Source organism: Embiotoca jacksoni, unplaced genomic scaffold, assembly GCF_022577435.1.
Source record: "Embiotoca jacksoni isolate LCO1_2020_lvr unplaced genomic scaffold, fEmbJac1.0.p SCAF_4, whole genome shotgun sequence".
Taxonomy (NCBI): Eukaryota; Metazoa; Chordata; class Actinopteri; family Embiotocidae; genus Embiotoca; species Embiotoca jacksoni.
In genome coordinates, this window is record NW_027185392.1 from 9,258,764 (window position 1) to 9,282,500 (window position 23,737).

A 23,737-nucleotide genomic window follows, 5' to 3' on the forward strand; every position below is an offset into this window, starting at 1 on the left:
AACAGGCAACTTTCTGTTGTCTTTATTTGACCAGAAACGAGTGTTTTCAGTCACAACTGCTGGACCTACTGCTGTCCACAGTTTGGAAACAATAACAAACTTAGCACTAGCTTTATTTGCCGTCACCGCTTCATTTGCGTCATCTTATTGAGCTAAATTGTAAGATATAATTATATAACTTTATTACATAGCTCGCATAGCGTTTGAATGGTTCAATACTATATTAACTTATGCCAATGTTTGAAATCACATTTAGCCTTTAGAATAGTAGTTTCAACTTTTTTTTTTTTTTTTTTTTTTCTTGCTTGTGGCCTCCTCACATTTAGGTTTTCCACTTTTCTCACAGGCTGCATGTCTTTATTCAGGTAGTATGTTAAGTTGAGAGTAGTTCTACATGTTGTGGCCTAAAGGTCTGAAATTGTGAAAGACTAGAGGAAAGTCTGAAAAAAAAACAAAAAACAAAAAAAAACATAATTTTGTGAAGCAATTTTCTTCTTTTTTTTTTGTCTTATTAACCAGCAATTCCTCTTGTATCAGTGTTGATCCCGGGTTAGGAACCGCTGATCTAAAAGTTATTTTTGCTTGTTCATGATGCAGACACTGCCACGGCATGAGCACAGGACCACGAACACAAGCCGCCTTCTTCCGGGGAAACCAGAGCAAAGTGGAACATGATGCCTCCCATTCTGCACTCTGCTACCTTTTCCAAGAGGTTTCCAAGTTAGCATCCCCTTATCAAAACGGTTTCCCGGACACACATCCACCCTCCAAACGGCTCAATGACGCATCTAGGAATAATGCCGTAGAAGGTAAAAAGGATTCCCATTCATTTCAAACCGCTACTACTTCCTACCAGCACAGTTTGTCTTGTATGTTGCCGTATGATCAGGTGAGAAAGGTGAAGGAGGAAAGTCACGGCAGCAAGGTCACAACTTTGGCCGAGCCACCTTATGAATGCAACAGCCCCTGGAAAGTGCTGAGTCTAATCAACCTGCACTGTGAAAGGCTGCTTCATCGAAGAGATAAAGAGGAGATGGACCCAAGTTCAGCATCATCCACCACAAAAACCGGCAATTCAACAGCCAAGTGGTCGACTGCTGAGCCAGATCTCACTTTAAGGCCACCTCTTCTTTTCTGTGGGAGAAAGGAAATCACGGCCTCTGTCGGTCCTACGGATGATGTGATGGGGAACAGCACAAGAGATGGTTTTAAACTGCGGTGCTGTGTGAAAGACTCTGAGGTGGGCTGCAGAGTTCAATTTCAGACTGCTGTGAAAACTGACATCATCGGGCCAGAGTTGCTGGAGGACAATGCAAAAGCATCGTTGCAACCTCAGCACGGGTACAAAATGGATGTCAAGTTAAGTGTCAACAGACAATTGGAGTGGGGCCAAGAGCTTAAGAAGGCTTGTTCCTCTACTCAACAGGATATTTTGGATGTATGCTTCTCTGGAAATGCTTTGTCGCAAACACACACCCCCAAAGCATGTCCTAATACCCAGCTGACTTTTAATTCAAATAACAAGGCTTATTCAGCTCTGTCAAAGCCAGCACTAACACTAGACCACAATGCAAACCTTACTTTGCCTACAGAGACCCTATGTGACACACCATTGCCCGCTGTGAGCTCAGCCCTGCCTTCCTCACAATCGGCATCACTCGTATTTAGCACTTCAGAGAACTGTCACTCACTCTCAAAACAAGATGACAAAATCACAGCCTCTAAACCAGAATGTGCACATGCTCCCACAGAAGAAATCTCTCCTCCAGTTTCCCAGCTGAAACCCTCAAGTTGTAATGTGTCTCCTACAACACCAAAATCAGAATTTTGGACAGCGCAAAAGGCCGAAATTGGTCTCCCTTCTAGCCACCAGTGGAAAACCAAGACTCCAAGAAAGCAACCTCACCCCCGTCGTAGTGCCGATATCCAAGACCCAGACTTCCAGGGAGTGACGTTCAGGATGGACACAGAGCTGGACGACAGTCGGAAACAGTGTCGGCTCCTCATAACTTCAAAGTACAGGTATAGATGGCTTCATGACTTTTTTGCATTGGAATTTATAAAATATAGATGTAAACTTCAGTTATTGTTGTCTGTTGCATATGAACCTATCACAGCAATGAGCTCTGCAAGAGTGTTAGAAAACCGAGGCTGAGGACACGGACATCGCAGAAATCACATAAAACTAGCAGCTCCGAGGAGGAGAATGACCTGACAGCTAATGTTTTAAGTGAGTAACACTTTAGTACCTGCATTGTTCAATAAAGCTGATCAGTTTACGTTCACATTTTTGCACGATCTCTAAACAGAATTGCAGAGGCTGCAACTTTAACTGTACCTAATTTAATATCAGGCCACGTCAAGTTTTTTTTTATTAATTTATTATAGCTCTCAAATTTAATAATCTAAAAAGTTTAATGCACAGATTACCTATAAATGATACCATGTCTTTAACACTTTAATATGAAAGCATCTGCAGCCTTACCAATGCAGCTGAAATGATTTGTGTTTCAAATGCCCATTTCCTCCGCTAGAGGTCGCTACTACATCAAAACACCTCACCCAACAGTTTTTAGTCAGGACAGGTGGTTGTGTTTGATGAGTATTTAGGGAGACTGCTGTGTAAATATCCTAATACCATAGAGGGTATAAACCTAGCTTTAGTTGATTTGCATTTATTGAATTTATTATTTTTGGTAACTTTTGTTATTAAAGTAGTACAGACAAAAGGGGGGTGAAAAGAAAAGTAATACAGATGTACAGCCAATCCTTTGAGTTATTATTGGGGGTTTTTCCCACACACATTTACATGACCAACCTTTCATAATTTGACATTTTCATACAGTTGTCTTTCTGTCAAAACAAAACACAAATCTGTTTGCATGTTCATCATTCAGAGACCAGAGAGCTAAGACTTGTCATTTGTGACACTACCTATATATGCAACCTTGTTCTCTTCTGTTGGTTATTAACAGGAAAATACAACCAAAGTTTTACTGCGACTGTCAACTTGAAAAAATCAGTAGTCTCCATAAAAATCTGTATTTGTAAATCTTTTGCCACTTTAAATACCTTTCCTTTTACTCAATTGTTGGTATTGTAAATTATTTATTTAGATTTTGAATCGTAGAATGACGTCAAAACTCTTTCAATCATAGTGATAGTCACAGTGACCTCATTGCTGAATTGTAATATTAATTTCCAGAAAACATATGACAAAATCACAAGTACTTCCTTTATTTAATTAGAAACTGGTGTGTGACAAAAAAAAAAATATTTAGCACACTTAATTAGAAATTACTATAACACACATTTAATGTTTCATGTCCTTTTCTCAAGAGGATAAAGTGTGTGCCTCATGCTGCACCAAGAAGACCCCTATGTGGCGAGATGCAGAGGATGGGACTCCACTCTGTAATGCCTGTGGGATCAGGTAATAACCCTTTCGACACGGTCTGATATTCCATATTCCCTTTTCCTCTGAGACTAATAATGATTGTTTTGTAGAAAGTGTACATTATTATCAAAACTTCCACCAAAATGTCAAATCTCTAACATGAAAAATGACACTGCATATATTTGATCTAGACATTGTATAATTTGTATAACTCAAACTGCTGAAGACTCATGATTTTAAAATAAAATAAAAATGTATGTAGTTTTATACAGAAGGATGATTTTAGGTTTAGTCCCCCATCACCCAAATTAAACTCATATTAGTTAGGGATCTTTTAATGGACAAAATAAATAAGAGGAATGATTACAGCTAGTAAAACGTGTTTCCTTCTTAGTGTAGGCACCTTACTATTGTTTTAACATCGTTTTTTTAGGAATACCACGAATATAATAATGCTGCTGCTGGCACATTAAAAAAAAAGGGGGGGGTTTGCTTTGTGGAAAAGTGAAATTCACAAACCTTGTACTTACCCACAATTTTCCCAGTTGGACATTTTTAATTAATTGCTCACATAAATTAGCCTTTGACCTCGTGTGATGCGTCTGAATCTTTGAGCATGATAGTATGAATAACTCTGTTAGTGCTAATTGGCTTACGTTTTCACTTTCATAATGTCCTCTGAAAAGAGAAATAATCAAATCAGTGTTGCAGTTATTCTACATTGGCAATTCTAAACTGCAACATTTCAAATCTAAATGTTATAACTAAATACTATTTAGGGAATTTGAAAAAAAAAACAAAAAAAAAACTGCTTTCATCAGGACACCTGAACATTAGATAGAAAGGAATTCAACCACCGCTTTATTTTTTTGTTTGACTTTTAAAGGTACAAGAAGTACCGAGTACGCTGTGTCAACTGCTGGCATATCCCAAGGAAAGAGGGCAACTCCATCTCATGCTGCCTCAAGTGTGGAAACTTTGTGAGGCTGACCTCAGCTCAGCGGAAACGCACCACCTAGGGAACATACGCAGAGGTTTTTATTTCCACATGTGACAGAGCTCTGCACACATGCACACAACAGTTCAAGACAATACTCACTTCTCCTGTAGTTCTTAGATTTTTATACTTCACTGCAGATGTGATTGTGAAAATGGAGAACGACATTCACAGCTCACTTGACTCAAGGTATTTAAACTGGTTTCACTGCTCCAGTGTTGTACCTCCGACAACAGCACCCATTCCCTTCATCTCAATGGCTGCTCTCGAGGAGTTGTATACATCAAGGAATAACGAGTAAAAAAAAAGATTTTTTTTTTTTTTTTTTTTACAAAACCCTCTGAAATTCTGAAACTTAAGGCTTAAAACTGGAGGACAGCGTCTGAAAATGACCTCTGCTTCAGTCTTTTCTGCACTGGCCCCGTTAGTGCTCCCTACTCAGTATGTTGCATGTGTGACGCAGCTTATACAGCTTGTTTCTCCTCCATCTGCACAGAGACTGGGGAATACAGACGAAGCACAGACTGTTTGTGGCAGAGCTGAGCATCACTTGGGGCGAATAAATGGGATACTGAAGGGGGTACTGTCAGGAGTAGACGTGCTCAGCGGGAAGTTGAGTCTGCTTTCATCGATCGTTGACGTTTCATCTGAATAGCTGCATAGCTGCAGCGTTGTTTGGTTGACGGCTGAAGTAAAACGCTGTTTCTGTGCAGGTACTGAGCTCCATACCGTGTTCAAAGTTATTAACTGCAAAAAAACAAACAATTTACGGCTCCTGACCCTGGCAGAAAAGACTCTTAAGTTCAATAGATATACATTTAGTTGCTCAAGTTAAATTAAGTTATTTATTATGTTGTCTTTGTCTCTATATGTTGTTTGTATTTTAGGGATTTCTTTCCTTTCTTGCTGTTTATTTGGCTTGTTATTTTTGGGCAGTATTATTATTTTCCTGGTTAAGCTGGCGCACAGATTTTTCTTTGCACTGCTGCTTTCTGTGAGGAAAAAAAAACAAAACAAAGACTTTTGAGTGAGTTTGCACGGGGTTTTGTTCTGTATTAAATTCCGCAAGAAACGTCTGATGTTTCCTGGTTCTTTCACGTGTATCTAAGTAAGGCCTACAACTGGCCCCCCACTAGAAATGTCATGATTAGAAATTGATATAACAGTTTCAAAAGGGTACGCGTCACATTAAACTACAGTGAGGGAAGATATTTTCAGTAATGAGGCTTCCCACAGTTTCCTCAGCCCACCATGCGCTTCAGGCCTGTTTGCCAAGTGGGTGGCCTCAACACGGATTGATACAGTGCAGCTATTATTTCAATATGGATTACGTCTTCTTGAGAGTGGCCTCTCTCACCGGGTGCCAAACCATCCAGCAATGAGGAATACCGAAGGAAATGAGCGCCGTGGAAGCCAAGCACATAAAAGATAGAAACAAGCCTGATAAAATACATGTGCTTTACGTTCCAAAACAGTCTCACCTGCTGCGGTCATTTAAACATCAAGTGTAAACATGAACAGTCATGGAAAGTAACTGAACACCAACTTTACACGAGTACTGTGCTTTGATTGGTACTTCCTTTACTTTGAGTATCGTCATGCTAGCCTACTTTATACTTCTACTACAATACAGTTCAAAGGCAAACAATGGACATTTTACTCAACTACGTGTTTAACAACTACAGCTTTATTGCTTTGTTTTCTTTCATGTGAAACACGTGTCAATTAATTGCTCTAGAATAAACCATCCACAAGTTGATGAAATGATTCAAAATGACCCCACTTTGACAAATATTCCTCTTTAAAGGCTGCTTATAAGTTCAAGCAGGAGTAAGTCTGTAGACAATTTTATTTTGTTAAGATGCCAACGGCATAATGTGCTTTTATTTTGCATCTCTACTTCAGTTATAGACAGTCTGAATACTTCTTCCACCAAATATAATCAATTCTCTAATACTTGGGCTGGTAAACTATGCCAACATTTAATTGGTAAGTGAAATACAACATAATTATAAAAGTGGCATTTGAAAGGCATGAGATACTAAAGATAAGTAGGCCAATGTCTTTAGGAAAGAAGAGAATGAAAATATAGGCCTACTCGCAGCCTATAAACAGGATAGTTATCCCTATATCTTTATTACCCAGTTAATTTAGTATCTTAGGTAATGTGAAGTTTTTCAGCGCTCATCGCTTCAGGTTTGTATCTGCTGCTCTGTTGATGAAGGCAGACTGTTTGGAGGAGGAGGAGGAGGAGGAAGTTTGGAGTGGGAGGCTAAAAAGTCAAAGAAGCAGTCAGATGCGAAACTTTTTTTTTTTGTGAATGAAAAGAAATAAGGGGGTCCTGCTTTTCAGTCCAGTCAGGCTTTGATCTCGCCTGTTGGGGCCGCCGTCCCAGCGGACACTCCGGATCATGACCTTGGACAGCAAGCCCATGGATGAGACGGATATTGACGTGGAGGGTCAGACGGACTGTGGCGAGGACGTGAAGAACACGGATCTTTCAGTGTTTAAGGCCGATGCAGACTTGGAGCAAAGCGCTTCATCCTTCGCTCCCGAAGTGCGGGACGACGGGGACTTTGTAGTCCGGCTGCCCGACGGTCCGGGCAGGAGAACCGCCTCAGTTAAGCCTCCGTACTCCTACATCGCTCTCATCACCATGGCCATCCTCCAGAGCCCGAAAAAGCGACTCACCCTCAGTGAGATATGTGACTTTATCAGCCAGCGCTTCACGTATTATCGGGAGAAGTTCCCTGCGTGGCAAAACTCTATCCGTCACAACTTGTCTTTAAATGACTGCTTTGTCAAAATGCCCCGGGAGCCTGGAAATCCGGGCAAGGGCAATTACTGGACCCTGGATCCGATGTCGGCGGACATGTTTGAAAACGGGAGCTTTCTTCGTCGGAGGAAACGTTTCAAGAGGCAACATTTCTTTTTGGGAAACTTAAAGGAATCCAGGGCGCAGGAGCGCATGATGCCTGTGTTTCCTCTCCTCGGAGCGCACAGGACGGCTTCTTCTCTCCAAAGTCCAGATTTGTATCGCGACCTCGGCATAGGAAGTTGTCTGGGGTCCCATGTTAGCCCCAGCATCCCACCTGTCAGCAGCATCATACCTGCGCTGTCCTCTCTCCTCTCCAAGAATTTCCCTTCCTGTCAAACATTTGAACATTTTGACCCGGGGCGCCGCGCCGCTGTCCCGCCTTTGGCTCCAAACCCCCCGTTTATGCGTCCTGTCTCACTCCACGGAATGATACAAACCTTCCCTATTTCTCAGATGCCCATTATCCCCACCGGGATCATGAAAGTTTCGTCTAATTTAATTTAATCTCTGCTCGACCGTCTTGAACTCCCTGAGAGCTGAGAGCTCTTTTTCGTCTCTGCCTCAGAAAAAAAAAAAAATTCACGGTACGGTGTGTGAAGATGTCCTTTACAGTGGCCGAGAAGCAAATGAGTAAATGTTTTCTAACAAATGATATTTTACTTATTTTTGAGTCCTGTTTGGAATAAAAAGTGATCGATTTAAATTTCGTGTCTGTGCAGTTTGAATTAAACGTCACAAAGGCCTACATTTTCAAACTATTATTTTTAGATTCCTCTTTTATCGACAAGACTGTCTTGCTTTAAATATTGTTTTGACATTTTTAATAAAATTTCATACAGGAATTAATGAAAGGATTCGGGCAAATTCAGCAGGGTGAAAAGATGAAAAACAAAATCACGAAAATATGCATTTATTGATTTAATGTATTCAATAGTATTAAACTAATTTGGCAAAACTAATAAAGACAATGCTAGCCTACTAAAAATAATAACAGAGTATTGTATGGTAAATAGAGGCTGTTCTATTTTTTTTTAATAGGAGACTAAAGAAAAGGGTCTAAAAAGTATAAAAGAAAAGTTTTATGCTACCTGAAATTACTAAACAATATTTTTCAGGCATGCACTAACAAATAAGCATACAGCTCTTAGTTAGATGTTCAATTTCTCTTATAGACTCACCATTGCACAAACAATTCTGCATGTGACTGGCTTGAAACGGAAATTAAAATGGATAAAATATGACCTCTTTGCTGCGTTTATTTTATTTGTCTGTAGATTATCTTTATTATGCATTTATAGGTGTCTGAGCATGAGGACCTTCTCTCTCTCTCTCCCTGCCTTATTGTTTGCACATTAGTGAGTGTGTGTGTGTGTGTGTGTGTGTGTGTGTGTGTGTGTGTGTGTGATATTTGAAAGGGGGCCTGCTTTAGTGCAAACAGGTCTTCATATTACAACACACTGGTCTTGTCAGCCTCTGCAGTCTAAATGACTGTAACAGTGTTTCTTCTGTACTGTCAGTATGAAAATCAAATACACGTTGTGACCTGGCATTTTTACAAGTTAAAACTGTACTGCCGGCTTTAACCGGCTGTTCTTGGTATTGTTTGTTTTTGTGTTTTGTGCAAAGCTGTAGGTCTACAGTTTTATCTGCGTTAAAGGTCAAGTGGCCCTCATGCAAAATGGCTCTTTTTAAGAGCGATACCTAAAAGTGTACAAACCTTTTAAAGCTGTTGCTTCAAATGAAGTTAATCTTTTACCTCATGGAATGGAGTAAAAAATGTTTTCACAATTTATTAACAGGAACATTTTTCATATGTTTGTGTATAGGTGACAAAGTGCATAAAGAAGTGACATCATGGGTAAATGAGAGATTAGAATAAATCTGCTTTAGGTGCTTTACAGAGTGTCATTCTACCAAGTTTATTAATGCAACATGACATTTTAAAGAAGTGGTGACTCTATGCCATATCTGCAATAATGGTGAACTTTCTTCTATATTTCAGCCTATTAACCTTTTTATTGGAAACAGTTACAAGTTCTAAAAAAAAAATGTGGATGTACAGGGACATTTATTTTTCCAAAATTTGTTTTACAGTTTCATACAGTTTTACATGTTTTTATAGTTCAGAAATATACAGTCAACTAAATGCTGGACTAGGTTGCTTATGGGAACATATATGGAGGTAATCTCTCCCAGGATTTAGGTGAAAGTGTGATGTCGCTCATGGCCGGACTTCTGCCATCTTTGAGCAGCTGCCTTCCACCTAAATGACCCCTCTGGGAGCAGTTTGCTTTTCCTGGCACGCTAAGTCATATTGAGTTTTATTCAATTATCGTGCACATGCACACTCTCAGTCCTGTTCCCCCATTTGAAAAAACAAATGTCCATATATCTGCGTGGAGTGTGGCCCATTAAAATCAGTTAGTGAAGTGAGAGCCAGAGCCCCTGAGACGTACTGTTACCATGAGCCCTGTGACAGGACATATGAGAGTGTATATATGAACAATGTTGGACCCCTTTCGCATACCTGAAGCCTGGATTAGACAGATGACAGAGAAATAGCATCAGAGCCATGAGTTTATAATTCAACCACGTTTGTACAGTGAGATAAACATTTTATTCAAAGAGTGGAATAGCATAGCAAATAAATGGAAGCCCATTTCAACCAGTAAAAGAAGAAATAGAGGGCCCTGTTAATTATACAACAGAAAGTCAATGTTGACTCACTGCTGTATCGCAGTAAATCAGTGTTGTAAAAGTTTTCACTCTTTAGCTTATAATTTTAAGTATTTTCTTAAATATGAATGACTTTTCATCTATTTTATTGGCTTCCACTGAACATTTGGAAACTTTCATCCAGACAGCCACGATTAGTAATGCTCTACAGCAGATAATGAATAGATTGCTAAAATAGTCCCATGTTTTTCCAGCTGTATTCAACCTCGAAACAAGAAGACACTAAATGGGCCAAAATAGAGAGCCACAGCCAGGACATGGTCAGCTCACTCTCAGTCACTGTTAACTCATTCAGCACATTAGAGAATTTGTTTTTGTGTGTGTTTCTGTGTTTTGTTCAGCAGTTTGTTTCCCATCTTATTTTCATACATGTTCTCTCAAAGTAAAATTACTGCCTAACGATTGTTTGCGTGCGTCTGCCAGCCACTTAACTTGCGGTTAACCACTTAATACATGCGTATTTTATCAAAACTCATGTAGAGGTTGCTGCAAAGAAGTCATACATTTTAAAACAATTAGCACTTATGGTGTTGAATGATTGACAGAAAAGAAAAATTATATTTTGTTATAAGATATTTGTGTGAAATTTTGTCATAGTTAACTTATCAATTATTGAATTATGGCCACAAACTTGTTTCGTGAGGTCACAGTTATCTTTCACCACATAATTCTAATTAAATTTATTCTCGAGTCCATGTAAAATGGCAGTGCCAAATTTTAAGAAATTTCCCAAGGCATTCTTGAGATGTCATAGTCACAAGAATGGGACAAATATTGACTTTGACCTCTGACCCTTGATCACCAAAGCCTATTCACTTGATCTTCAAGTCCAAGCGAATGATGGTGCCAAATTTAAAAAGGTCCCTCAAGGCATTCCTGAGATATTGCGTTCACCACAATGGAAAAAATGTGGGGTCACAGTGACCCTGAGCTCCAAGTGAAAAGAAATTCTAAATTTGAAGACATTTCCTTCAGGGATTCCACAGATATTGGTTCATGAGCATTGCTCAATGTAAGGTGACAGTTACCTTGATCTTTTACCCCCAAAATCGAATTAGTTTATCCTTGGCTCCAAGTGAATGTTAGTGCTACACTTGAGGAGATTTCTTGAGGGTGTTTCTGAGATACTGCGTTTACAGTGGGAAACAGATGTTAACTTGCAATCACCTTGACCTGCGACCACCAAAATCGTATTAGTTCAACCTTGAGTCCAAATAAATGTTCATGCCAGATTTGAAGAGATTACCACATCCTAAGATATCCCCTTCACAGTGAGAACTGGATGTGAACCCACTGAGCTTTACCTTTGACTACCAAAATCTGAGCAATTAATACTTGCGTCAAAGTAAATATTCGTGCCAAATTTGAAGAAAATTTATTCAAGGCATTTCTGCATTTATGAGAATGGAAAGGCAGATAAGACACAGTGACCTTGAACTTTGACCTGTGATTCCCAAATGCTATTCAGTTCATTTATGAGTCCAAATATACATTCATGGCAAATTTGAAATTTGAGGCATGAACATCAAATTTGAAGAAATCCCGTCCAGCCATTGCTGAAATATAATGATTACGAGGTCCATGTGAGGTGGCATTGACTTTGACCTTGGTCCACCAAAATCTTATCCGTTCATTGTTGGTATGTAGAGAATGTTTTTGCTAAATTTGAAGAAATTCCCTGAAAGCATTCTTCATATATTGCATTCATGAAAACAGGATGGGCAGATGAGGGATTTGAGGTCACAGGGACCTTGAATTTTAGGATTTAACTTGAATATGATACAATAACCTTCAATTACTTAATTAAACATTCAGACTAATAATCACATAAATCTGAAAAAGCATTTGTGATTTAAATCAGTCACCAAAGTTCATTGTTCACAATACCGGATTAATAATTGTTCTTTAACTACGTTTAAAATATTTTTCCCTTAAGCACACTTCAAATCTCAATGCCCTTTCAGATCATTGAAATAATGGTTAGGTTTCCATGTTTTACTTAGCAGGTTACTCTGAAGTCTCATATGTGGAAGACAAAATATCATCTGTGGTATAGCCACTAAAGAAGAAGTCATGCCAAGTCAAAACAGTGAATGTTTAATCTTTGATGCCCTGCTTGACATTATTGTAGCTAAAATCCTTCAAGGCTATTTGTTCAGTTTCACAATACTTCCCACACTTCATTAGACATGCAAACCAACCATAATCAATGTATATTATTATCATTATTAAATATTTGCCAGCGATTATTTCCCTTTTCCGTGTCATTTTATTCATCACACCACGTGTCTAAGACATTAGAATTAAATGTGCTTCATGTTCTTTAATTACTTAAAAGTTCTTTTTACAAATATGTACAAGGTAATAAAGCTCACTTCACTGAGTGTGCATCATGACAGAGAAATGCTCATTGAATACATGTATTGTCCATGAAGGCTCGGTGTCATTACTGTCGCTGTTTGTGTTTAGAATGTTATAGGCTATAAAGTAGCTTAAGTGCTATTATTGGCTGGGTTTTACCATAAGCAGCTTTTTTTTGGTCACATATGCTCCTCCTCTCTCCTCAGATGCACTTTTGAAATATCAATAATCCTCCAAGCTATTCTGTGAGAGTATGAATACAATGAATTGTGCAGGAATTGGCTGCAATGCAAGGTCCATCCCACCATCTCCCACACTTTGTTTGGACACATCTCAACAATCTGCTTGGACAATAAAAACTATAAATTGCTCCGTGTGGATCTAATTATCACCAAGAGAAATATCATACTTATTCTTTGTACTTATACACCACATCTTCATAAAAATATAACCACCCACGTTGTCAACACCCAAACAGAACCCCATTCAATCTCATCACTGCTCTGGCAATTTTTCCCAATCATATCAAAATCTACATAACATATATGCAGTTTTACATGTACACTTGGACTCAAGGATGAACTGATGGGATTTTGGGGGTCAGAGGTCAAAGGTTAACATCACTGTGAGTTCACATCCATTTCCCACTGTGAGTGCGACATGTCAGGAACGTCTTGAGGCCTCAAGGTGTTCTTAAGATATGTCTGGTATGCCTCAACAATGAACTGATTCAATTTTTTGGGGGGAAAGGTCAAGGTCACTGTCACCACACACCATCCTATGCTTATATACACAATATCTGGAGAACAACATGAGGGAACGTCTTCAAATTGTGACCCTTGTAAAGGAAATAATTTGAACATATCTTGTTTGTCTACCACTTTACAACACTTAAGTGTGTGTTAAGTGTACAATAAGTGTAACAAAGTGAACTGAAGACATTGCAAGGCCGCTCAGATAAGAACTTGAACCAAGCATGCCACAGTTGTTACAGTGTATAAATCTCCTTACCGAACATGTAATCTTGTTCTCACTTGTGGAGACTTCAGATCTCTGTATGGTGTTGAGTTTGTGTGATTGCACAAGAAACTCACAGAAAGGCATCTTGGTTGTGACTGCTGCTTTGTTAACAGAAAATTCCACCACACCATATTTCACATTTATGAATGAATTGGTGACATTACCGCAGGGTTTAAATCTAGAAATTGTGATGATTGTTTCAGTCTTCTGTGCTGTCAGAATTGAAGTTATGCGTGCACCATTTCAGAATTTATAGCTTCTTTGCAGCATCATCTGAATGGGTTTGGACAGATATGCATGTAAATGACATCTTGAGTGGTTAGCAGAGACATAAAACCGCTATGCAGTAATTGTATTTAGTTACTGACCCACACATTGTTGGTTTTTATTTTGGTAATTATATAAGCCATCTCTGAGTGGTTAGGATCATTTATAAATTCTACGTTCTGTGTAGTGTATAGTTCGTCCAATTTCCAAAGTTGTTCGAGGACACTCAGGTTTCATACTGGCTTCACCGCTGCTGTGAAATAAATGTATTAGTTGATTTTGAATAAATAGTTTTGTGTTGTTGCCTTTCAGAGGCTGTTGTATGGCTATATCACCAAATTTTATGAAACCTACCACCAAATAAATTCTAGGTGGTGACCTATGTGACCCAAATATTCCTATTCCATACTACGGCAATGACGTAAAACACATGGAAAAGGTAAGGAAGGGAATTGTCGCATCTCGTTAATACGCCACTTTATTTCCACCTGAAGGATGAAAATATTCAGGTGTAGGCATTGCAGCCCCCTCAGTCACCTCATCATGGCGCCGGGCCTATATTGAATCCCATCTAAATCTACCTGCAGCTGAGTATGCTGAACAATACATGATGGCATCATCTCCATAATATAAAAGTCAACGACTGGCACTTACTAATTGACCAACATGCTATTCGTCTTACAGCAGGAGATAACTACAAGATGAAGCAAGCAGCAGAAAAGCCCCAGTCTTTGTACGCTGGAGTTTTATGGTCTAATTTTTTGCTGCATCATAAAGTCTAAGTTGTTACATGCTGTTCTAGAGGAAAGTGTGGAGAGTCCAAGCTGTACTGAACTCTTTGTTAACAATAATTGTCATTAACTGAATCCTAACTGAGTGATAACTTGAGAAAACAGCTAAGATGGCAGTTGTCTAAATCCTGTCCATCTTGAAAGCAAAACGTGGAAAAGCTGCTCCCTGAATACTTCAGCAGAACCACACAAAACTGTGCTCTATGCTGTGCTCTGTGCCACCCTGCAGCCCATAAATATCACAAATATCCCTCTTTTCTCTCCTCCTCCCATTTCCCTCCTTCTCCTCCCTTAAAACCGCTCTACCCTGCTGCTCTGTATCCAGTCCTGCCTCCAGTGTTCATAAAAAAAGCAGAGCTGACAGGTGCTTGAGACCCAAGCCAGGAATACCAGAGGGGGGAGAGATCATTAACGAGTTCTGGCCTGATTATTATTGAAAATATTTGGATCAAACAAATGTCTACTTCAGACTCTTCCCAGATATATTCATATCAACAGCTGCCACTGAATGGAATGAGTACTTTGAACTGTCTTTTAACAAACAAAAGTAGCAGACTTGAATTGGAGAAAAGAAACATCTGAGACAAGGAAGCGATTTTGATTGAAAGCAGTGCATTGCTGCGCCCATGACACTGCCCTCAGGCCAAACTGTGGGTCACGGGAAAGAGAAGTAAAGGAGAAAAAACAGGGGAAGGAAAAGTAAGAGAAAGACTGAGGCAAGGCCATGTCAAAATTAGCTTTGTTATTTTAGTAAAAGACTCAAACTTACCTCCTCTTCTTCTACCCATGTTTCACCCCCTAACACTCATACACTTTAAAATATAACATCTTGCTTCAACTTTAAAATATGAGTAAAAGGTCAGACTTAACTTTTTGTGAAGTCAAAACATAATTTGTTTATCTGACAACCCTAAATGCTGTCTGGATTAAAACTTGTCAACTCCTGTTTTAGTTTGGTTAATATATTGAAGTCCTTTGTTTTGTTTATTTCATTAAAAAAATTTAACTTTTTCAGTTGTTCTTTTGTTCATTTAACATAAAAAAGTTGAAGCTGAAGCTGCTTCTCTACCAGAGTTAGTGCAAAGACGATTTGTTAGGCTGATCCCAGTGACTTTGATAAACAACAGTGTTAGGAACTCAATACAATATAAAACCTCATGATGGTTATCGTTGTTTTTATTATCATGGAAAATCATGGAATTAATTATGACTTCATTTAACTTCATTTTAAATGGAAATTAAGTTCCTATCATGTCTGTTTTGTTTTGTTTCTAAACTCTCTTAAATCTCAATCTGTGCATTCTGGGAAAACTGCTATAAAATAGTTTTGTTTGAGTTGAGGGCACTTTTAGCAGTACATTGATTCAAATTATAGTTTTAAATTAGAAGACCCTCAAATCAGAGGAAAAAGTGGACTGATAATAAAAGCTAGAAATTTTAAGTTGAATTAAAATGAAATGATACAATTTTAAGTGAAAAAAGGAGGAACGTTTATTCCAATAAACTGTTGTACAAGTTTTAAAGACTGTGGGTTGGCTTGCTCTTGAAGGGACTGCAGCAGTGGGGAGAGTTTAGGGTGGGATGACTTGGCATTTGCTGCTGTTGTGCTGACAAGCCTCCCAATCTAAGTGTGCTGTGAGGGACCACCCTGGTCGACTCTCAGCCCTCTAAAAATTGCACTCGCCTTCACCCTCACTCGCTCTCTCCACTGCATGAAAGCTTCTAAACTTTGCTTTTTGTTATCATTGCTGGCTTGCATTATTGCTGGTGTGCATTATCGTTTAAAGTTGTTAATGACAGATCAAAGGTTCCTGCAGCAAATCAAATCTTCATCACTGCATCATCAAAAAGAAAGCACCATCTGGGAATGACGATTGACTTAATACCCTCCCCTACGGGGAATGCAGATTCAGAGCCCACAGGTGGATGATTGGGTGTAGGTGGTCTCATCAAATGCTACATGAGCAGCTGTAAGATTCAGCATAACTCTGCATTAGTGAAGAACAAAGAATTTCTTTGACATGTCCAGAATCACTAGAACCAGTGCATTAAAAAGATTTGTTTACTGAACCATTCAGTGCTTGACCGAAGCTCTGACTGAGTAGTCCCATTCACTGAACAGAAACACAGCCGAATATGAATCCAGAAGTGCTGTCGCTTTGACAAACCCACAAAACTCTGATTATAATTTTTGATATTCTAAAAGTTTTCCCACTCAATATCAGAGAATAATGCTGTATTTTAATGACTTTTAAGTCTTTTTAATGGATCAACAGTTCAGGGTTACTGCTGAACTTGCAGGGCCTGACTCTTTGTCAATTTGAGCTGCTGACTACAACTCAGAGGGCACAAAACACTGTGCACATTATGGCGCGAAACCCCACAATTCAACAATCCCCACAGGAGTGACAGCTGTAAAGAAAAACTCCCTTTTAACAGAAAAAAACCCCTCCTGGCTCAGAACTAGGCTCACAGGTGGGCGGACATCTTGCTTATTCTGTTGGGATGAGAGGAGAGCGGAGAAAGAAAAGAACAGCATAGAGAAACAACAAAGAATAAACACTGGGCAGGTTGGTGGGGCCAGTAACTACAGGTCAGAAGGATGTTGCTCTGGAGTAGAGATAGCCAGAGAAAAAGCAAAAACTACAGGACTAAAAGGCATAAAGTAAATACATGGAGTGTAAAGAGAGGGAAAGGAAAAGAAAATAGCACAGTGAAGGAGGTTGGCTGATTGACTGGGGGATGGCTCAAGGTCACCTGCGCCAGCCCTAACTATAAGTATTGTAAAACGGAAGGTTTTAAGCCTAAATTTAAAGGTAGACAGGGTGACTGCCTCCTGAACCTAAACTGTGAGCTGTTCCACAGCAGAGGAGCCAGAAAGCTCCTCTGTGAGCAGCATGGTAACAGTCATGCAGAAAAAGATGTTCATGTTTGTTTCATAAACTGACACGGCTGCGTCTGGTTTCTGTGTTCTTCAAAGTAATTGTTGATCAATCTAAATTCAACAAGATTAATATGAGAAGTGATATGGAACCAATCTGCAATACATCCCCCAGTTACTGACAACCTGTAAGAGACTTGAGTGGAGATGCAGGTCAGTCGTCTGTACAAGCTCAGCACCGCCCCTTTGAACCTTATAATCCCCGAACGCTCAGACACACAGCAGAAGGGATGGCTGAGTGGCACACTGTCAGCAACCACACAATGCAAGGATTCACTTCAAAACAATGAGACTGCAAAACAAGGGAGAGGAATGCACATGTGTGGAGACACGGTCTCTTTTATAAATCAAAAAAAAAAGAAATAAAAGAAATTACTAAAATGAAAGACATAAAAGCTGTATATGTCCCAGCATGTGGGTGCCAGATTTGCAGCAGATTTCCGATCATACAAATACAACCTTTCCTAGTTTTTTGAGCGAGGAAGGATGACTGGGAGGTGGATAACAATGTGAGGGAGTCTGTTTCGTTTCAGCAACATGTGTGTGTGCGCACACTGAGTGACAGCTCCATTTACACTGACAGATGCTATGAATCTGATGGTCTTTGGTTGCTGCAGTCTGTGAGCCGTGTGCTTCAATACAGTCTTCAGTCTTTGTTAATGTTAGCTGCAGCAAAGATTCATGTGGTTAAATGAAAGTAAAATGGCAGATGAAAAAAAGCTTTAAAGAGTGATCAAGTCACTTGGCTCCACTTGATTTGTCTACCAAAGCAAACAGATAATAATAAAACTACACGAGTCCTCTCATATTGCATTTACATAGAAATAAAATTACTTCAAATTTTTTAGGTAAAGTCGACGGTGGGCTCCACAGGGTCAAAGCATGTGGTATATTCAGGGGTTTGCTTAAATCAGTGAGATATGTCAAAATGATTGAAGCAAACTGACCTCATATTCAAAATCACAGCTGCAAATTTGATCAAAGAGCTGCAGATTTCTTGTGTGGAAGTCCATCCTGGAATCACAGCAAAACACGTAATACACCTCTTAGTCCACTAGAGGAGACTGTGTTATGTTGTACTATTGTTATGTTTTGGCTCACTTAGGCATAAAAACTGCACTTATGTATGACCATGGTAAGTTGTATGATGGAGGTCATGTGACCAAGTACAACAAGTGATATAGTCAGAGTAGGAAAAACATGAGGGTTAGGTGGAACAAAAAAAGGTCTTACATCCGGGAGACCGTTCTTTGAATCCATGAGAAAGCACGTCAATGTGGCTTTATTTTAAGTCACCTAAGTAAGTTACTTTTTGCCTCAGCCAAGCGTGAAAAGTACACACATGTAGGACCAATATCAGTGAGGGAGGTCATGTAATGAAGTACAAAGTGTGGTAAAGTCCATGTAGGGAAACAGGATGGAAACAGGACTTTCAGTCAGTAGACCGGTCTTCTTGTCCGTGTGAAAGCAAAAGTCACAGTGGACTTCTTTGAAGTAAAGTAAGTAAGTTACTTAAATAACACACTTAATTTATGTAATGTACATTTAGTAACTGACAACATATGTAACGCTACTTCCATAAAGTGACTTACTGTCGTAGTTTTGGTGCCTAAACCAAACCAAACTGTAACTGTGTCACAATTAGCACAAACCACAATATTTTTCAAAATGTAAGGTCGTTTTTGGTACATAAACCTAAGGCAGTTTACTTTTCATTAGGCGAGGCAAAACGTGAGACTTTATATCCTGTAGTGGACTGATGGGTATATTATACGCTTTGGCATTAAACTAAGTTGGATAGTTAGACAAAACATTTTAACTCATTTGAGAAATAGCCATTTGTATCTCACACATTTAAAGGCTCTATTCGCAAACTCACACATTCGGAAACAGCTATCAAAGAGCACAACATCATGCCTCAGTGATTTGCTGTTAGATTAGGTTTAGAGGACACATTTCTGCCATTGAGATATAATGTAAATAAGTAATAAAGTATTCCCTTTTTTTTTTTACCCAACTGGAACAAAGAGGATACTATTACACTGCTCACGCTGACCATATGAGTGATATTATGTCACTGTGAAAGAAAAATTCCAGACTTTCTGCCATTGCTACCTCTATAACTTTTTACCTCCCACCCATGGATACAGTGGGAACACATGCTAAACACACATCACTATATGATAGATATGTACCACATATGTACACACAGACCTACACGCCCTCACAGGCCCACACACACTTCTCATATCCGTAGGCTTCTCTATATTCCGAATCCAAGTACTGACATGAGACAACACTCAGTGTTTAAAGGAATCCAGGCACTTTATTTGCCAGCATTTATTGCCCTTTGACTTGCGCGAGAAGGGTAAGTTTCACCGCTTGACTCCAAAAGAACAACAGCGATTGCAGCGCCAAGTGGGATAAAACCTAATAGTACCCAATAACCAGAGCATCAAGGCAAATAACTTTTAATAGTTCCAGGTAACACACCTCACCGACGTAGCTTAGATGGAGAGAACATGGACTGAAGCCTCGGTTATGCATGTTTACCTTTCCACGCTTGCTGGTTTAATTTAAAATCTCATTATGAAAGTGGGCTATGAGGTCAATTTAGCCACTGAGGAGAAATCTGAATATCAAGTAAAGTGGAATTGTGGAAAGGTAAAAAAGTATAACGCAAACAGGACGTATACAAACACAAACTCATCTACTCTATACATGGCCAAGAACTTATAAATACACATTGTTTTCTGTCATTTAAGAGGGTGGTTTTACTGTCATGTTGTGTAATAGCCACATCTTTATCCTGTTAAACGTTATTAATTTGGCTTCAACTTTAATCCAGAGTTTATAGGACTTCAAAATGCCTGAATCCCAGAGGTAGAACTTGTGTGTTTGTTGAACAGAGCTCACCCACTGTTAGCTATGCAAACAGCTGTAAACCACACACAGATACACACTCACACATGCTGAAAGAAACAGTGAATCCAGAAGATCTGAGAAAAAAGCTGCTCAACCAAAGTTGAACGTCAAAGGAGCCCTTTGTAAATATCGTGTAAACTGTGTGCTGTAAATGCAGAAATTGAAACACGACAATTACTCGGAAAAGAGCACAGAAAAATGTGACATATTTAAACAGTTTGCATGGAAGGCGTAGTAGAAACTATACTGATGAAAATGAAAAACATCACTATTTAATTTGTTGAAAAATAAATGAACAATGATATGACAGTGCATGTCAAGGTAAAAATAAATAAACTTGAAATATATAGTTCAGAGTTGGAAACAGCATGACAAAAGCAATCTCACCCAGCTGTCGAGGAATTGTTGACTTCATCTGGTGTATTCATGAGCAATCGTGACCTTGAAAACAACTGTTGACAAAGAAAGTTGAAGATGAAAAGCTCCAGAACACAAACTGAGTCTGCAGCTGTTTCTGTTTTTATTTGCAAGAACACATGTTATAAAACTTTGTTTTTCTTTCACATTTTTGTTCCTGAACCTTCTGACTGTATTATAGGTTTTTTTTTGGGGAAACAATAAATAACATGTATATTGATTTTTGGCTGAGCGGAAACATCCAGGAAAAATTTTTAAGTTTGTTTGTAATATTCTATTAAATTGAATTAGGTAGTTACCATGTCTTCAAAGGTGGTTTACAGTAAAGAAAAATGGTTTAAGTGTGTGTCCTTGAGAACTTATAGTCCTGCTCCCAGCAGCAACTATAAGTTCTCAAGGACACACACTTTTGATGTGTATACAATGTTTATTTTTTGTTTTAAGTATAAGGTAATGTTATTGTGATTCAGTGACATATTTCAAAATATAACAGTGACATTTCTTGAACAATAGCCCTTCTTTGGATTTAGTTGTGAAAGTTCATTGCTGACATTGGAAACATTGGATCCACTGGATTGTTTGAAAAAAGTTTCTCCGTATATTGACAGAGATTAAAAATAGAAAAAAAAAAAGATCTAAAGATAAAGATAAATGTTAGTGATACATATTACATATGCTGTAATATAATGTGCTATTGAAGAAAGTATTTATAATATTTTGTAGGCTTTTGGTCATTTTAGGAAAAGTGTACTACTGAAAGAATGCTTCATTCTTCTCTTGTTTAATGCTAAAGAGCCTCATAATGACTTCAGAAAGGGTTAAAATCAGTCTTTGGTTCATCTGTACGTACAACCTGTCTCATTCCCTCCAATCATCACCTTCCTAAAACCCACAGTCATTGGATGTGTTTTAACAGGTGGTAATCACTGGTTTATAGAGTGTGATAGCAGCTTGCACAAGTTCCCCCAGGAACGGAAGAAGACACGGAAACAGGGCAAGTGTTTGCGAGTGTGTGGATGTATTTGTGTTATGTATATAACCAGATGACAGACAAATAAGACCAAACACAGAGAAAATTTAGAGGGCCCAGCTGAGCAAGGAGGAGAGGGAGGCTGAATGTTATTTCAGTCACAACGCGCTTAGTTGTCAGTGAGTCCCGTGACCAAAAGCCTTTTCATTCCCGTCTCTCTATTTCATAAACCACCTCTGTACTCCGAGCAGCACATCTGGTGGACAGATGTGTATCTGTCCTCCATCTCTTATTTTCTCTCCCCCTCTCCTTCTTTTTTATTTTGGGCAGGCCTGGTGTTAATCCTTCTCTCCTCCACCTGGCCCAGACCACCCACACATCGAGCAGTGCAGCCGGGCCCACCAGCAGAGAGCAAGTATGTATGTGTGTGTGTGTGTGTGTGTGTGTGTGTGTGTGTGTGTGTGTGTGTGTGTGTGTGTGTGTGTGTGTGTGTGTGTGTGTATTACACGAGTGGACAAAAGGAAGTCTTTACTTACAAAAATACAGCAAAAATAAAAGCAGACAACTGTAAATGAAGAAATAAGTTTAACTTATCTGTGTAGAAAAATGAATTAAGATTAATCCTGTTGTTATGTTTCTAATAGCACAAAATCGACCAGTCCTGCAAATATCGCAGTACTCACCACTATAAACCGTCTTATTTTTTTTTTGGGGGGGGGGGTACATGTTATGGATGTGAATGTGTACGTTTCTACTCTGTATGGTTACTGTGTTTACACTTGTCAGTGAATCTACTGCCAACTTAAAGTGTACATCAAATGACATTTGCAGGCTTTGTTTGATGTTAATTCTTCTGGGTTTTTTTTAAATTTCATTTTCATATTAAATGCAGATGACATTAGGGCAGCATAGAAGTCAGCAAACCCAATCATAATAAGACGACATGGAGAAAAGATTGACAAAATGTCCCTTTAAAAAAATCAGGGAAGTGGCTCGGAGGTCGCTTAATACTTTGCCTTTGTCACCATCTAGTGGGGAAGAGACGTACAGAAGTACCAAAACAATGAAATCCTTACAGTGTACATGAAGAGGGTACACTGAATGCTTTCATGTACCTCTCGGGGAATAAAATAATTGTTATGGTTGTTAACAATCACGGCAGTGTGAAGAAAGTTTCCCCTTTCTGATTACCTCTGACGTGCCCATGAGCAAGAGCCTCATATCTGCACCAGTGCTGCTTATAGCTGCTAGAAAATAATATTATGGCCTCAATTTTATTTGATCTGTTGTTTTAAAACATTTTCTATAACAGGATGTGGCTAAAGGGATATGCCCTCTGTGTGTCAAGGATATTAGTGCTATGTCTATTTATATATGTAAACATAAAACATATAAAAACATCCATATTATTTTCTTTTCATAGCATCCATGTCATGGTTCAAAATCTATGAAATATAGCAAAGTACATCTGAGCTGAAAAAAAAAATATCAACTCCAATTATTAAAAATACTTACAAAATCAATATTGGTAATATTGATGGAAATTAGGCCTGAAAAAAGACTTTTGGATTAGTGAAGTACAACAATTTACACTGTTAAATTTATGCCATGGCTTTGGTAAATGAGATCCTATGGTGGGCAACTGAAGTGCATTTGTGTAGTAAAAACTAAATAGCCATTTACACTATGATTGATTAAAATGATCAAATAAACATTCTATACAGTACCTTTTTTTTTTTTATCAAAGTAGTAGGAACCTGATATTTTTAAATTAATGTATGCATGTTTTAGTTTTTCATAAAAACATAAAACCCTTTTGGTGAAAATGTGACAGGTAAGGATCAAACAGTTTAGCCTTAAAACAAAAGCAGACAAAAGTACCTTTTACACTATTGCAACAAAAAGGTTTTTCTGTCCCACAAACTAAAATAGGTGGACCTTTTTTGTATAATAATATTGGGCCTGTTTTTTAAGTGACAGAGTGTATATTACTTATTCATACTGTAAATAAGGCAGGTATTACACCTTAAATGAGAAAACTTGCATCCAAAATGTCCAAGGATACAATTTTTACCTGTATTTGGCTTCACGGAAATA

The 23,737-nt window shown here is 38.6% G+C and overlaps 1 protein-coding gene and 1 long non-coding RNA gene across 2 annotated transcripts in view; one reads left to right on the forward strand and one right to left on the reverse strand.

Moving 5' to 3' along the window:
• The first annotated feature begins 6,743 nt into the window (after window positions 1-6,743).
• Window positions 6,744-8,416, forward strand: LOC138209161 (forkhead box protein D1-like). Its single transcript, XM_069167550.1, has one exon. It carries the CDS (start codon window positions 6,805-6,807, stop codon window positions 7,714-7,716), a length of 912 nt encoding a protein of 303 aa, XP_069023651.1. The 5' UTR covers window positions 6,744-6,804; the 3' UTR covers window positions 7,717-8,416.
• Window positions 8,417-20,646: 12,230 nt separating this feature from the next.
• The window catches only part of LOC138209395 (uncharacterized), a 13,060-nt gene continuing 9,969 nt past the window's right edge, over window positions 20,647-23,737 (reverse strand). The window contains exons 2-3 of the long non-coding RNA XR_011179157.1: window positions 23,715-23,737; window positions 20,647-20,705 (exon numbers count right to left, since the gene is read on the reverse strand). The exon at window positions 23,715-23,737 is cut by the window's right edge and continues 58 nt beyond it. This is a non-coding gene — a long non-coding RNA (uncharacterized lncRNA). The remainder of the gene's footprint in view (window positions 20,706-23,714) is intronic.

Excerpts from the sequence above, each read along its gene's own strand:
- LOC138209161 (XM_069167550.1), top strand. The coding sequence starts at position 6,805 with ATGACCTTGGACAGCAAGCCCATGGATGAGACGGATATTGACGTGGAG.